The sequence below is a fragment of the Haliotis asinina genome, chromosome 3 (assembly GCF_037392515.1).
Source record: "Haliotis asinina isolate JCU_RB_2024 chromosome 3, JCU_Hal_asi_v2, whole genome shotgun sequence".
Classification (NCBI taxonomy): Eukaryota; Metazoa; Mollusca; class Gastropoda; order Lepetellida; family Haliotidae; genus Haliotis; species Haliotis asinina.
The window spans coordinates 20,340,607-20,358,423 of record NC_090282.1 but is presented as its reverse complement, the minus strand read 5'-3'; the positions used below and the strand labels follow the sequence as shown (position 1 = coordinate 20,358,423).

At 41.4% G+C, this 17,817-nt stretch overlaps 1 protein-coding gene across 3 annotated transcripts; it reads right to left on the bottom strand.

The window, feature by feature from the left end:
- Positions 1–4,929: 4,929 nt before the first annotated feature.
- Positions 4,930–15,559, bottom strand: LOC137276632 (uncharacterized). Of its 3 annotated transcripts, none has more exons than XM_067808242.1 (9): positions 15,379–15,559; positions 12,349–12,421; positions 11,697–11,774; positions 11,207–11,266; positions 10,830–10,889; positions 10,079–10,144; positions 8,721–9,019; positions 7,378–7,482; positions 4,930–5,684 (listed from the first exon to the last, which is right to left on the bottom strand). In XM_067808242.1, the coding sequence occupies exons 2-9, from the start codon at positions 12,371–12,373 to the stop codon at positions 5,169–5,171; spliced, it is 1,209 nt and encodes a 402-aa protein (XP_067664343.1). In that variant the 5' UTR covers positions 12,374–12,421; positions 15,379–15,559; the 3' UTR covers positions 4,930–5,168. The 3 variants fall into 3 exon arrangements, with proteins under 3 accessions (XP_067664343.1, XP_067664344.1, XP_067664342.1); XM_067808243.1 differs by having other exon boundaries at positions 12,349–12,428; positions 15,379–15,519; XM_067808241.1 differs by having other exon boundaries at positions 8,721–9,031; positions 15,379–15,508.
- Between the last annotated feature and the right edge of the window lie 2,258 nt (positions 15,560–17,817).

Sequence of the window (17,817 nt, the reverse complement as noted above, 5' to 3'; positions counted from 1 at the left end):
ATATTAAACAATTCGGGCAAGCAATACACCATAACCGGTCGGTTGCCTTGGTTATAGGAATTACTGCGAGATAAGATGGTGTGCGTGTTCCAAGATGTGACTAACTTGTTTAGATCACTCTGAAAAATAAATTGTTGAAATGTTTTATAATTTCATTGCAATAGCCACTATTATTTCCACAAGAACAATGATATCGGGGAACACTTGTGTTAGGTTAAGTCTATCAAAAACGTAGCTTGGATAATAAGTGAAAAATCATATTAGCGTCCGTAACATGCCATGTTTATTCGTGTCGGAAACATGATATGTCATGGACATCCATGTAATATACTCTATAATATTTAAGAAGGATTTATTTTAGACAGATCTAAATGACATGATTTGTCACAGTTTTATCATCGTTTCCTTTGCGAAAAATGCACAATGGGCAAAGCAGGAAAGCATTTAATTTGTGACATACGTGAATAACGTAAGTTAAATCACTGCTCAATATTCCACCCAGCTCCCCCACCCTTCCCCCAAGAGACAAGATAAACTGCTGACATTTGATTTGCTCTTTCATATTCATCTGTTGCGGCTGTAATGTGAATTGGGTAAATGTGTACAGTGCTAATTTAACTTACTTGAATCATCTGTAAGAAGCTAAACTGTACTAGACTTTTATGCAGAAAGTCTCCCACATACAATGCCACTTCATCATCACTGAGGTTACGGAATACTTTCATCCAGAACTGTCCTTGAGTGAAATGCCCCCAAACCATTCCATTCGTTGATTGTGAGTACTTTTCCCATTAGGAAGCTCTTCTCTGCAGCAAATTCGTCGTCATGGTTTCTTCTTAGAAACTTTTGCATTTGCTCAATGTGAGTATTTTCTGTACCCATATCAGCTCGTGTACGCTGAGGACATCCTCTCTTCTCTTACAATACCTAAATATAATAATTTGCAATCATTTTTGGGTCGTTGCTTGTGGTATTTGCTTCAAGCCAAATCGGATTTCTGGTATATTATCCATCGATACATCCATTTATGGATACGCCATATGGTTTCAGTTTGTCATGCGAATCGACAAGTCTTGAACATTCCGTGCAGCGATCCAAACTCTTTAGCAAATTGACAACAGTGTCCCGGGGAACAGTAAACCCAGCTTGCCGGCATTTGCCATGCATCCACCTGTAGCCGTGTTGTCTTCCACTGTTCTGAAGCCGTTCAATAATAACAAGTTAGCATCCAACAAATTTGAGTATTCTTTCCTTCTCCGAAGATTCTGTCCACGAAGGACCCGTTTCAGTGTTCGTTTACTGATTATGATGTGGTCCGCTAATGCAGGAAAACACAATATTACACGAACTAGATGTCCTTTGTGATACCTTTACAGGTACAATAGGGGAATAGGTCTACAAGATGTCTGAATATCGTAATTATAACATTTAAGCTTGTAATTACACCTTTTTAAACTTATGATTACACCTTCAAAAGTTTGAATTACAGCTTTAAAACTTGTAATTACAACTTTCACATAAAACTATTATCTATGAAAATGGCCTTGTTAGGTTTCCGTAGGTTACAAATTGTAAGGTTGTCTCGGACCAGAGGCAACCTGTAGCGCAAATGGGGTTGCGCAGCATAGAGAATATGACAAGTCTTCTTATATGCGAGCAAAGGCTGGCAACGTACTTTCCTCGCTTCGGTTCGAAAAATATTTTTCCTGTCAAAGTAAAACATCGCCACCATCAAAGGTACATTCCCATTTCCTCACTTGCCTGTCTTCTCTCTATATCTTACCCCACGTTTAGTAATTACTCACGTGAAATATGTTTTATTCAACATTTTAAGCGCCACTCATGGTATTCAGATCGTTCTTCGCCTCCATTACTCCTGCCAGCTTCCCGGTTGAAAGGAGTGACGGAACATGAATAAGCAGAAATTAAAAAGAAATACCATATTGCCAAATTGTATCGTAAATCTGTTGGAGTTTATTTGTCTTATCTGTCGTCGCTATTGTTAGAATTTTCGTAACATAAAACACTTCTGGCGTAATGGGTGAATGATGCATGGGAGGTAACTGTAAGTATTCCACATAGAATAATACCATACTGTTCCTTCTATCCGTTGACCCGGAAGCTGGAAGGGATGCGAAGAACGGTCTGATCTACCACGAGTTGCGCTTAAAATGTTGAATAAAAAATATTTCACGTGAGTAATTGTTCAACTACATAACATGTGTTTTCGTTACTGATGAGATGTTCTCACACCCGCCAAATCCTAATGAACAACCCGAATGACAAGCGCCCCTAGTGTTTCGATGGTTAATTAATCAATTCAGATCAAATGCCTTCCGACAGATTAAGAATGAAATCACATAGTCGTGTGGTGAACGTTATTGACATGACACATACATATCCACGTGTGCACAGGTCTTTCTGTTCGTATAACTGGATCATTTTTCAATGGAAATCTATGTGAGTGGTTTAAAAATGCACCGTCCGGAAGCGCGGGGTCAGGCTCAATGAGTTCAATTAACGAATGTAATATATAGAGAGAGGCAGAGAGAGAGAGACAGAGAGAGTTAGAGCGCCCAATGAGATACCATAACATCATTCTTCATTTTACTCACAGATCACAGGTACATTGTGTTCCCTTATCGTCAAATGCCAGGCACAGTAACGTCAAGTAACATTTTAGCATCTATTGTTCACATACATATATATGATCAGATTCAGGGTTCAGTTTTTAGTTTCAGCTTTGGAATGGACACTAGCATTGCCAGTTTGAAGGCAGAGGCAGAGACAGAGACAGAGAGAGACACGCGGAGAGAGAGAGAGAGAGAGAGAGAGAGAGACAAAGGCAGTGAGAGAGATGGACAGAGAGACAGGCAGACAGGGGGAGAGATAGGCAGAGAGAGAGATAGGCAGAGAGAGAAAGAGGCAGAGAGAGAGACAGAGGCAGAGAGAGGGACAGAGGCAGAGAGAGGGACAGAGGCAGAGAGAGACAGGCAGAGAGAGAGAGTCACACAGAGAGAGACAGAGACAGGTAGAGAGAGAGAGAGACAGAGAGAGTTAGAGCGCCCAATGAGATACCATAACATCATTCTTCATTTGACTCACAGATCATAGATACATTGTGTTCCTTTATTGTCAAATGCCAGGCACAGTAACGTCAAGTAACATTTTAGCATCTATTGTTCACATACATACTAGTATATACGACCAGATTCAGGGTTCAGTTTTTAGTTTCAGCTTTAGAATGGACACTAACATTGCCAGTTTGAAGACTTGCTAACAAAAGTCTATTCAGTATTCAATCATTTATTCTTAAGAATACATTTTGTTTGAACATTAGATAACAAGTTTAACCAACACTTTCAAAAACTGAGGGGCGGTGGGTTAACCTTGAGGGTAAAACTTTCGATTGTCTTGATTTTTCACATGTGTGGGAAGCCCATTCCTGGCGCCCCCTGGCGCATTATTGCCGGAATATTCATAAAAAGCGGCTTACTACTAAAACGTAACCAGCTCAGTCGGAAACTGAATATAGCTGAAGCACTCGTAAAAATTACTTTTGCGTTTCATTGAGGTTTTCATGAAAACCGCACTCAACAAATACAGCCTGTTCCCACGGGCTTTTATTTATGAATCAGTGATTAAGAAAAGCGAATATTTTTGTGAAAATGATATTCTTGCAAAAGTGATGAATAAATGTTGCCAGTGAATACTTGGCAATTTTGACTTGGTATATAATCTAGACTTGCATGGACTTTCTTAGATATATTTGTTTCAAGCCAGACAAGAGTATTGTGCAAGAACGTGCACTCAATTACATCGATTTGCACAGGTCTGTAACATAATGATCAGTAGTTTAAACGATAGTTACTAAATGAAAATTAAATAAGACTAGCTTGCTTTTTTCTAGACTTGCCTCTTTAATGGATAGAGGTACTATACATCCATGGGCTTAATGTTTAGTGCAGCCATTGAGCAAGGCTAGTAGTTGCTGTGTAACGGACGGCCAATCGTGGTCATTGTTCACACAAGCGCTTTCAAAGCACGTAACGTCAACATTTGTCCTGGTTAAACTTTATGCATACATTGCATGTGGCAAGTATGAAGTCATGTAAGACTTGGCTCACTTAAAGTTGTCATTGTCTACAGTTTTAACTCAACTAGTATCCTTTTTAAGTGTTAGTATATGGTTATTTTTAGATCTTGTCTCGTCCATTGCAGGTATAAAGGGTGTCAAGAGAATGTGTCATCGCTTGTGTTGTGCTCTCTGACTTGTTTGACCCTTGTGTCGATTGGTTCTCTTAAACACAAAAATACTATTTGCATGTCAGCCATTACACTTCACTTCAATTCGACAACATCTCAGAGCAACAGACAAAGAACATCTCAGATCTAAGGTAGGAACAATGTTCAAGTATTGCATATATGTGTTGCACTGCATAACAATGGAATTAGTATCAGTTATATGTTCTTGATGATAATGAAATTAGTTAAAGTACATTGGTGCAATTGTAAATAGTATGCACACGCATTTCTTGTAAGTAGACTACCATGCAGTATTATTCATAAATAAGACTAAAGCTTATAGGGATGTTGAAATGTATATTTGTATATTGGTTCACCGGTTGCACCGAATCATTTATGCATAGGTTATTCTGTGTTGTAGTTCACTGACATAAATGATAACACTCTATAATTGTGAATTTAATTGGATGGCCGTGCGAATGATGAATTCATACGATCTGTACATAACCTTCATAGTAACCTTCGATCATTTAATAACCTTCGAGTAGAGTGCCAACATTCAGGCAGAGGTTCAAACCAACGATCATACTGTTCACATGCGCCCAGGGGACGCAACTCTCACACCACTGAACCTCAAGTGCCACCAAAAGACGTCATCACGTCAAACAACCAAGGACAATTACATTTTTCTCCATTGTTTATGTACTAACAAATAAAATAAACACATGCTGTAAAGCTCGGTAACCATAAAAAGATTTAACAGTCAAAAAATCAATCTCGGCGTATATTAAATTAACAATACAATATTGATAAAATAACAAAGCATCTGAAATTAAAAGTGGTTCCTACACACTGCAACGATCCTGAAATTAAACACGGAAATTCTGTGAATATTAACCTTAGCATCAACCTTTATATCGGTTTTAAGACTTTTCAAGTTCATCAAAATATCCACCCCTCCCCCCGCGTTCCAGAGTCACATTTGGACGCTCGTTGAATGGAGAATACAAACTACTTCTGTGGCCACGAAACAGTTTGTGAAGTATGATATTGATCGCAGATTGGTCATAACGATGACACTTATTGTACATTCGGACTTTGACGTTACATCTGTTCATATGTCTTGCATGTCGAGGGCACATACAGTTGGGGCTCATGGCACATGCTACCCAGGGCTTGACGACGGCTTCCCGTATCCAAAGCTCGTTGTGGAATAGCAAGAACCCTCCCTGATCCTCAGACACGGGGGCCAGGCTGCAGGCGTCCTCCTTCATGTACGCCACTGTTTCCCTCATAGTGTGTTGGCCAACGGAGTAGTTGCTGCCAAAGGTGATGATGCCGCGCCTCTCCACGTCATTTAGCAGGTATGGGGCAGTCTTGTTCCAGAACCTCACGCATGAGTCCACCCAGACCAATATCTCAGTCTTGGGGAGGTTCGCCTGAAATATCGTTATTTAATGTTAACTGACTTACGCCCATTTCAGCCTCAATCAATCTTGATGTATGCAAGGTATGCTTGGTACGGCTATTTAGTATAGATCTGAGAAATAACGTCATTCGTTGCCTCTCCGTTAACGACAGGATGTAAAAACTTTGTTTGGCGGTTAGATTTCTGATGTAATGTCGACATGACTTTATATTTCAACGTGATCACTTATATACTGAAAGCCATTAAAACGTAATTGGTATTTGTTTTTCCTGCGATACAGCGAATATAGTGATAAAGGGATGTTATTCTGTCCCATTTCAAGTTCCAGTCACCGACCGTTCCTCTCACATGAAAACTAATTTGTTTTACATTTCTCGTAAACACAACCACATTTACAAAACACGTTGTGCACATGTATAACCTCCAACAGGGCTTTTTGAAAGGACAAGTAACTGTGAAATTGAATCACGTTGAGGAAATGCCACGACTGACAAGACGAAAGGAATAAGGCTCTCGGTATGGTTAGCAAGGTTGCTTCAGACGGGATGATTGCGGGGAACGTAAATGTACATCCATCCACAGAATGTCGACTCAGACAACGTTTACGGGACACCGGAAGTGTTGCTGGTCGTCCGCGATTTGGTTCACCACCTCTAACGACAGCTCGACAGGACCGCAATATCCGAGTTTCACACGTGTGAAATCGGTTCCAACCAACTTCTGGTACGGCAAGGAGGACAACTGGGACAAGACAACGTCATGTCAGCGCCCATAACGGTGCTACCTTCGGTGTCGTTGCCCAAAGTCCAAACTTGCTGCATCACCACAGACTTTCCAGACAGCGATGGACAGCAAATGGGACCAACATGACAACAGAAAATGGCGAGATGTCATTTTTTCCGAGAAGCACGTCGACGGATTTATCGACGTTGAGGAGAAAGACTTACGCCAAACCGTGACCATTAACACGATTATTATGGAGAAGCCATGACCAAGGACAGTTGCTCAATTGACAAAGGCCCTTCAACATCACTGACAGACCATCCCACAGCTGTTCCAGAGAAATGTGTATCTTTCAGTGCCACGGGAGACTGCAAGCACATCTTGCTACACACGATGCACACACACGATTATTGACTGCCAGTGACCCCTCCTTTGTTTGTTTCCGTCACTGATGTTGTTGTTGCTGGACTGGACATTTTCAAATGAAATTAACCACAGATGGACACTTATCTGCCAGTTACATTTATATATGTTGACATTTCAGTCAAGACAAACACATATACACATACAGAGAGAGAGAGAGAGAGAGAGAGATAACATCAGAGGAGTTATTTATTGATCTACTCATTGTGAATGTGTTTATGTTTACACCTAATTCAGCAATATTACAACTATATGGCGGCGACTTCTGAATAATTGAGTCAGGAAAAGATAATCCAATAATCAACAGTATGAACATCGATCAGCACAGGTTATCGAAGACTGATTCTACCCCTGATCTTCAAGGGTCGTTTACTCGTTTATGATATCAGAAGTATGAATGCATGAAGTGTGTAGGCCAAAGCTGTTTAAACATGAAGTCTGATAGGTAATGATATATTTCAGTACGTGAGGTAGGTCAGGTATACACTATCAAAGCAGATCCATGCAAACCAATGACACAAAGCAGTAGCAACGATTTCCTTTGGACACCACAGTACCTGTATAATGATCGGCTTCCAGGTGAAGCAGCTCAAGTCCTGTAGTCTGGACGGCATGTACTTCTGTGGGAATCTTCTAACTTCACAACGACAGTGTTTCTCAAGCTGCAAATTGTTCAAGAAAAACACGTTACTCAGATTATGGGTTGTGCAAGAGCGAGTGAGTATGTTCTTACGCCGATTTAGCATGGTCCAGCAATGTCAAGACACTAGAAATGGGCTTCACACATTTTTTCCATGTGGGGAATCAAACCGGCTCTTCGGCGTGACTAGTGAACGTTTTAACCACAACACTACCCAACGGTAGTTGTACAAGACATAAGGATCTCAATGGGCAATTATTTTCTGATTATCCAGTTTACACATTAATCGGAATATTAGCATGGATTTTGTTTAACGAAACGCGAGAACTTGGCCACGAAGGTTAAAGTGACCTCCAGGTACTTCATAATATCATTCAATAACTGTCATCTTGCCTCCTGAACGAAACTTAAAACGGACCAATACTCCAGCCCGCCCAGTCTGTATGGAGAGTGATTTTTCATTGGTTACCTGTGCAGTGAGAAACATTCTACAATACGGAATGGCAAAACTCGAGTGCAACTTTCAAAACGTCAACATTTTCTTGAACACTGTTTCAAAAGATATAGCCCAAGGTGTCGGCGTTGGTGTACAAACGGCAATGATTTCCATCTTATACCCACAACATGTTGAGCATGTTTACATCATCCAAAACTTATGTTTAAGTCGGATCAATGATACAAATACCATTGCCATACCTTAAAATGTACCACAATCTTTTTTCAGGTTGCTATTTGACTTGTCTCCGCGTGTATGTGTACTGGATGTCACTGACGTCACAGGATACGCTCACGCTTAGCATCACCACTATGCTTATGATACAAACTATCCTACAATGGACTTAGCCCATACCGGATTGGTTTCTGTAAGTCTGTTGAGTATTGACCAGTGAGTTTGGTTTTACACCGCCTTTGGTAATTTTCCAGCAATGTCACGCGGGGGATACCCGAAATAGGCGTCACACATTGCATCCATCTGGGAAATCGAACCCGGGTCTTCGGCGTGACGTTTCAGCCATCGGGCTACCCCACCACCCCCCCTGGAACTCGAACTCGAACAACAAGTGTTTGCATGAAAACTTCTTTCCACCATCGTTTTTGACGAATTTAGTCGACTAGTTTATTGCATCATATGGTGGCCAATATTCATCACGCATGTAATAGTGTACTGTGGATGCATTTGTCTTCATTGTCCATGTTTGTAACACACTAAGATTACAAATACCCGCTTGAACCCTACAATTATACCTCCGGTATATTCACCTGTTTTCGTTGCCATGGTAACAGTCCAAGGTCATAATACACAAATGTGTAGTTACTGATATAGGGGAAGACGTTCTGATGGAGATTCCTCATCAAACCCTGTGACTCACGGAAGTGGTTGCTTGAGGCTGCAGTGACGAACATGACTCGCTTGTTCGAGGGAGGGTCAGAGAACAGCCCCAGAATGAGGCTCAAGTGCTGATAGTCGAGTTCCGATATTGTGGACAAGACGCTTCTTAGGTTGTCCTCGGCTGTTGTAGGCTGGGGTCGAGGACAGGAGGACTCAACACAAGCGTAGCCTGGGGATAAAACTGGGATAAACGTTCAGGACATGCCACTGTATGTGTAGTACTAAATCCCCAAGAGAGTTATCTAGGGCGGCATGATCAGCAGTGCCCAAAGAGAATCCTAAATCTTGCCCGGAGCCTGAAACCTAGCACCCAACCCATTTCGGGTGTAATGGCATAATGAAACGAGTATTATCAAAAGGCAACCAATCGGCCTGACCACTGGCCTACACCCGGGCTAACCGTCGAAACTTCCGTCTGAAGCCTGTTACAAGAAGCTACCCATGTGAAGGTTTGCTAGAAATATGGCTGCCGTGCCAGCTGTATGCTTTGCGGTTGTATTTGACGATGGTTAATCAAATTTGACTTGAATCTATCTACTAGTGCCGAGTCATTCAAGGGTAGGTTTTAAAACTATTCCACAATATCACGGAGAGAACTTGACTTCACACATTGCTGTGTTGAGGAATAGGGCCCGAATCTTCAACATCACGAGCCAACACTTAACCACTCGGCTATCTTATTTCTAGGTCGTGCCATTTGAAGGGGTTTAATGCAACGCTTCGATGGGGAATGAACCCAGAATTTATCATAACCAGACGGAAACAAAACATTATGTCGTATTGCGGATTCATGGTTAAGAGGGTGATGTCAATGATTTTGCACATGGCATGCAGGAGGGCCACTTTATGTGTACATAAATCTCGCGGGGTTAGGGTCCCTCTCATTGTACTTCACCATAACAAATTTCATCACCTCACCCCTCGCCATAATTTATGCCCGGTCCCTTATGTGCGATGAAATCTCGTTGTGCTTCATGCCCCAAACGTATTCAACGTTTATGAAAACCACAAGCAGGAAGAGGGTGCCCACAAACCAAGAAAGATGTTCGGAGCGAAAAGGGATTTGAACCCACAACTATACCATGAAGTTATTTAGTAATGTAGGGCTCTGTCTCACGCTGAAGTGCTACCATCATAGCTCTTCTGTACCACGTACACTATGAAAAATGGTGGATTCCACGATGCATGCAGGGTTCTATCAAACACTGATGGCTTCCTTATGCTGTACCTGGATGTATCTCTTCGTCGCACGATTTCACTATATCATGTCTCCACAGTCCCGCTGCTTGCATACCTGCATGAGTACAATACATTTGCTATTAGCATCAAACGCAAATGCCGGCGGTTAGGTGTTATGTATTTATAGGTCGTTACAATGTCACTATTACTGGCAAACAAGGATGAGTTGAGCACCCACCTGACATTTGACCCGTAGCATGTATGAGTGCCACCCACTGGCACTTGCCATTGTTAGCAAAGGGTCCCACGTTGTCCTCGATCAAGCATAGTGCGGTCTATCCTTGTTCAACAATGCGACGTTTAACTCTAACTGAATGAAACCAGGCTATCTGACTTTTAGAAACTGGAGCGTCTGTCAAGATGTTGCTAGTCATTTCGTAAACCAACATTTACCGCGTCCAACATCTAAACAACGCAACACAGACCACGGATTACCTTCCTCGGAGCGGTCGTCCTAGGGTCACAACCCTTCGACAAGAGCCAACACCAGCAAGATCCGTTCTTCTCAACCCTTTACCTTTCGAAAGGTCAGTAAGTCTTGGCAAGCAATAAAATGTTTTCACTCATTTTTGGTTCATCTGACCCTGTTTGTATGTCTTGTATTTAATATTGAAAACCACATACATGTATTCTTTATACTTTACTTGCGTTACTTTTGCGTGTGAGTATATTTGCTTCATTAAACTGTTGACCTTCATGAGAGTTAAATGTTTAGTCTGTAAGCATCTTCCATGGAGTACCTTTCACCTTCATTGTGTAGTCTCTCAGCAGAGACTGGAAACTGACGGTTTCCAGGGAAACTGAAACATCATAATGGTGAAAATACATTTTGTCTACTTTCACTCTGTGTACCCGACATGTGTTAATATCATGCTCCTTTGCAAAACGCCGCTAAAATGTATATTATGCACAGTGTCTAATACACGTACAAACTGTAGTTCACGACGTTTCAGTCGACCAGATGACATCAGGACCACGTCTTGAACTTTTTCAGAATACATTCAATTATAGTATCTTTATTATTGAACTAATATACAACTGAACTGTTATTTACCATGGCGGAAGGATAGACATATCGTTCATGGTGTTCAAAATCAATAGCATTGCAAGTTCTTACCTGGTCTTATTGGCTGCCGTTGGTTTTCAAGGCGTGACACTTCCACCTTGTCTGAGAACGCTGCAAGACGTATGTAAGTCTCACTCATTACTAAATGTTAGTGATTGTGATATTTACTGAGCGGTTGGAGATCCCTTGAGTTATTATTCCAGTGATAGTATGTAAACATTCGAACCTGGGTTTGGGATTCAGTAGATGGAAGCAAAGGCAACGACCCACACCATCGGTACACCATGAGTAAAACATTGCAATCAAATATCTCAGGTTCAGTCCCGGTTCAGTGATAGAGATGTGGGTCTGGTTTAATGCCTTTTTTATTATTATTTCAGGCATTGTGTGTAAGCACAATCCGGTGCGAGCTCGCAGACTTACACCTGTAAGTACGGTAGTTCGTGAGTCGTAGGTTTGTAGCATGCCAAACAAATACCCATATGTGGACTGACCTGGTACCGTAGGGAGATGTTAAGTGCTAAGAACTACACATACGTACTGATATATGAAGTTATCTGCGCCCATATGTGTTCCTGGATGATGACATATACGGCGAGGGTCATGACGAGGACGAATGCTGAAACAGAGTGAGTGAGTTAAGTTTTGCGCCGCTCTTAACAATATTTCTGCAATATATTGGAGGGAACACTAAAATGGGCTTCACTCATTGTACCCAATGTGGGAAATCGAGCCTTAATCTTCGGCGTGACGAGTGAACGCTTCCACTAGGCTACAACATTGCGAAACAGAGTGACCAAGCCTTGCAAATATATAGCAGTTGTTTTTCACAAACTATCATGAAACTAAATACACAGTTCACTGTTTTGTAACAGGAAGGAGTGCAAAGAAAGGAACCGCCAGGTGTGATCTTTGTCAGTATTTTTAAGACAGTTTGTTAAACAACATTTTTAGTTTTAGGACATATATTCTCACAAAAAAAACTTACAACGGTCTGAAATTTTGATCAGCGTTTTATTCATTAGTATATGTTTATTGGTTTTCGAGTTAGTTTGCATTTCATCAGTCCGCTTCTGAGCCAACGGACTGTTGGAATTCAGTGAAAGTGGAAATGCTGGCTGACAATTCAAGTCATGATCTTCTGATTATCTTCGCTGTGTTTTGTTTGAGGACACCAATGAAAGCAACTTTACCCGATTTGGCTCTGCAACCCGCCATCCTCACCTGGGGCCTTTCGTTACAACCTCGTGCTAAATACACAACCACCTGTAAACTTAAAGCATAGAGTGTTAGAACCTTTGCGAAAATGCATGTTTTCTGGAAAGTGGTTATGAGTATTACAGGTAATTCTTCAAAAGAACCTGGCTAGCTATTCTCGAAACGTTCGCAGAACTTATGAAAAGCCCATTCTTAACACACTGGCTACGATTAAAGTTAAGAATTCCTCGGGCTACGAACGTTTCCAGAGTATTGAAGAAATTCCCATTCCTGGAGATGAAAGTTAGTAATTTGGGTCGTCCTGACCGGGGCGGGATGACCAGAGAGCAGCCTGTCTTAAGACATTCACAACTCTGGGGAAACGTGAGTGCGCGGGGATGCTGCTGAAAACGGTGAGTGAAGTGAGTGACTTTAGTTTTACGCCGCATTCGGCAATATTCGAGCTATATGGCGGCGGTCTGTAAATATTCGAGTCTGGACCAGAAAATCCAGTGATCAACAACATTAGCATCCATCTGCGCAACTGGGAACCGATGGCATGTGTCAACCAAGTCAGATAGCCTGACCACCCGATCCCGTTAGTCGCCTCTCACGACACGCATAGTCGCCTTTTATGGCAAGCATGGGTTGCTGGGAAGGTCTATTCTACCTTCAACAGGTGAAAGAAACAGTGGCATGAATTAGGGTTGGGAAGGGTAACCCAGATACACGGCACGGGTGGGTAATAAGATGGACCCGGAAACCCGCCTCAGTACCCCAACCGACTATGTTCATGTGATTAATAGATTGAACAATGTCATATCTTATTCTTTCATGACTGAAATGGTGTATTGTCTTTGAAGATTTAAGAACTATTTGCAATCGCCTGCTGGAATATAATACATCAATAAGATATTGACAAAACCGAAACTTTACCCTCACAGCTGAAGAATATATTGCTATTAAGTTTAAATTTGGTGTAAGAAATAGATATATCGGGTATCCGGGTAGGGTAGGGTAACAGTGGGGTGGGGTACCCAGGTAGAAATATGGACCCGTCTAGCATGAATGAAAAACTAGGATTCCAACCAAAGATCAGTCAGATTTCTTTTTCTTTTCTTTTTTATTCTGTGCATCAAAATTCTTACCTTCATTCTCTGTGGTAACATCGTTAATCATTAATGTAAATCAGTGAGCAAAACAAGTATGGGGTAGAACAAAAACAAGCCCAGAGTTGAAGATTATCCAATGATAATTTGTGATTGTCACATAGCTGTGTGAATAGACAAATTTACAGTCAGCTGAGTTACAAATTTGTTTAAGTATAGTGCAGTCAGTATCGGCTAGTTCATCATAACGAGGCTTGACTTAGCAAGATTGAGGTGTTGTTTCGATATGTACTTCATAAATCGGAAATATAGGAGATATGTGTCATGACGATTGAATTCTTCTTTTAGTATTAGAAAAGGTTTCCCATCACCAGTATCTGTAATGTTATCGCTTATAGTGTTCATTCCTTTTTAATACCATGAAACGAACAAACCTATATCAGTATATGGTACAAAATTCAAACTTGGTCGTCATATCAAGTCTCTAGTACATGCAACATACTACATACTACAAGACCTTGCCAAAGGATTAGGATAAAAATTTATCTGTTTGAACGTTAAAGGGATCAATGTCCCCAAAAGGTGATAGTGTTTGAAATGCAAAGTGCATTCCCTTTGTTTTGAATAGTCTGCTGATCCATTTAATCTACTTATAGTTTCAAAATGATTATGATATTTGTCATTTTAAACAGACACACAGCGTCCTTTTCGTAACCACTTATTACCATATTTCTTTTAATTTTATCACGTTTGTCGCACCAGATAAACTTAAGAAGTATGGTATTCAAACGTTGGAATTGGGCTTACATGGGTTAGGAAGCGCCATGAAAAGGTGTGTAAAAGGGGGATAATCTGCGATTTGATAATCATAATTCATAATATGTATCGTACTGCGATTTATGCTTCTTCTCAACTTCCCGATGGTTGAAATGTCAGTATCTCCCCTGTGACACAATGCGCGAGTGAGAATGGTTTTACGCCGCTTGTAGCAATATTCCATCAATATCACGATGAGTGACACCACAAATGGGCTTCACACATTGCTCCCATGTAGGAAGTCGAATACGGATCCTCGACGTGACAAGCATAAACTTTAACCACACTGCCCCGAATTCTCAAAACAAACTTAATTTTCACTCATATTTCTAAGTGAGTGAGTGAGTGAGTTTAGTTTTACGCCGCACTCAGCAATATTACAGCTATATGGCGGCGGTCTGTAAATAATCGAGTCTGGACCAGACAATCCAGTGATCAACAACATGAGCATCGATCTGCGCAATTTGGAACCGATGACACGCGTCAACCAAGTCAGCGAGCCTGACCACCTGATCCCGTTAGTCGCCTCTTACGACAAGCTGAGTCGCCTTTTATGGCAAGCATGGGTTGCTGAAGGCCTATTCTACCCCGGGACCTTCACGGGTCTATTTCAAAGTGAGTTTGGCAATGTGAAACAGATGAATGTTTAAATCAAATACATTTTAAAATAGCAACGCCCAAAACAACTCAAGTAATATATCCACCAAACTCAACTTGTCTTCTATATTTGATTTTGATATCGGTTTCACTTCATTCTGGGAAATGCTTTTTCCTGTGGTTTCTCAAATTTGAGTTAAAACTGTAACTTAAGTCAAAACTCGTTTTGAGAAATCGGTGCAGGTTATACCACCGCCCCTGGTAACCTGAGCGGTAATAATCACAGTTACTCGACTCAACGTACAGATACTGAACGGGCCAGTATCATGACAAAATCCAGGTTCCATGGGTCATTTGATGTGCTAACCGCTGTAATAAACCAACGCACCAACGTTGACAAAGACACTCTCACGCTCGGGCAAACTGTATGGTGTGAAATATATAGTTGTGCAGATTGAAAACGAAAGTGATTACTCCTAAAATCAGTAATATAACGATACTTACCGAACGTGTGTTCACCCCAGATGTTTACAGTTACGTATTCCGAGGTATGTTTACTGGTCCGACAAGACGCCACCTTCTCCAGTTGTTAATGCGCGCAGACGTGGACGGGCATGCAGCCCCTGAGGCACGTGCAGCTCCTGGCGAACATGCTCGTTCGCATTGCCAAGTTTGACGCCCATGTGTCTGCGTGTGTGTGTGATTGTGTGTTTATGTGTTTCTTCGTGGGGGAGGTAGGTGGGTGGCTATTGAAGAATTATACCTTCTCTTTATATCATATATTATGGTCTTTAAGCTCTTGAGGGGCGGTGGGGTAGCCTAGTGGTTAAAGCGTTCGCTCGTCACGCGGGAGACCCATGTTCGATTCCCCGCATGGGTACAATGTATGACGTCAATTGCTGGTGTCTCCCATGATATAGCTGGAATATTGCTAAAAGCGGCGTAAAACCATACTCACTCAGTATAATCTCCTAAAGTAGCTATATTATAGTCAAACATCGTACGTGAGTGAAGTAACGAGAATCGTTGAGCCTATTCGCCGCCCGGAATACTGCAGATTACATGAGAAGCGTGTGTCCACAATATATGGGCGGTGTTACATGTTATTGTGAATAGAGTGCTTCAAACATCGTTCATGTTTTCGGTCTGTCCTGACAGACTTTTACGGGCTACATATATTGAAATATAACTCTCTCGGGAGCTAACGGATTTCACATCATGTACCGGTTATACAATACTGGATTGTTTGTTCCGGACTTCTGTCTCCAGATTGTTTGTACCACATATGGGTTGCACGTGTCTCTTGATGTCCGCACTACTCCAGATGTGGAATTACAAAACGTTACAGTCATGTGCTAAATCCATACCCGCAAATCGAATGGACTAAAACTCATGGTAAAACTCATGGTAATACACTTGTTTGTGCCTTAAGCAGTGTGCTAAAGAGTCACTGGTCCGGTAGCCCGTGGCTAGCAAAAATCAGGTCACACAGGTCACTGAACTTCTATTCTCGAGGACAGGGGCGAGTGGGGTGGGTCATTGGACAAATGTCGCTGTATGTTCACCGAAGCTGTCATAAAATCCCACCATCGTCCACTATATATATATACTAATGAGTTAGATCAGTTTGGGTATCCATGGCGTACATCTTGAGCGTTTACCACTATGGTGAAACCTGACAGTGTGGGTTTGATGCTGGCAATCCAGTCACTCTATTCAGAAATTCTGAAATTTGAACCGACAGTTATAAGATCCTGGCACAAAGAGGGGCATAACTTTCAATATCAAATAGCAACACCGTGACACCAGTACTCAATAGCGTAGGTGGCCCACAAAGCGGCTGTCACGTATCAAATGAAAAATGACCGGCACAGGGGATATGGGATTTTCAACATTTTCTGATTAATAAACGCATCAACATTTTATCTTACCTCACACATAAATGTCCATTGGCTAAACCCTCTTCTACTATTTTCAATGTACCGCACTTACAAGTGAGATACATAACAATTTATCTTACCTCACACCTAAATGTCGCTGTCTGATTGGCTGAGCGCTCTTCTATTATTTTTAATGTATCCCTTGTACAAGCGAGGTGCATTGCAATACACCCCGCTGACAATAGCAACTCATTCGGTACTTCGTGGTAGTTACTTTTTTATATCTCGAATAACATTAAATGATGCATGATGCACGGAAAATTCCGATGTTTTGCGAATGGAAATCTATCGAAGGGAGATAACTCTAAATCTGATTTTCTTGTGTCGTCCGCAAGATCTAGCGATGGCTGCGAAAGATTTAACTCTCTTTCAAATAAATAAATCTTGACAAAACGCTCAAATGTAGACCCAGTGAATATCAAGAAGGTTAATTACATGGCGGTGAATGTACTAAGATGATACCTAGAAAACAGGAAGATGCAAGATTCGTTTGATTCACACAGGTTGGCTGAAGTGCTTCAAACATTAACATTGAGGTGTTCGGTAAGATAAATACGTTGTTCACTGGTCCCTCGGGGCCCATGGGTTGATGTACCCTCGGTGTTTGTTTATGTTCCTTGTGCCCGAATGTCCCTTTCGAGACCAGTGATCAACTTATGATGTTTCGATTTCTTTGGTTTACACATATAACCCATTATATGAAGTTTATATCATGGTAACATTAATAAGAGACTTGCATACCGCACTGGTATATTGATGTCATGGAACATGTGAACCTTCAAATGAAAGGTTGCAAAACTTCCTTACCCTTCGTCAAAAAAAGAAAAGAAAAGTAACACACGTCCTCGCTGAAAACAGGAATCGTTGTGAGAGTGAATTGGGGATTCGAATCCCTGAACATTTTAAGTTGTGAAAACGGACCCCAGTGATAACGGCCAAAACAAAATTTAGAGACAACGGCCACGGCTCACGAGAAAACGGCTACTGCTGCTGGAAAAACAGC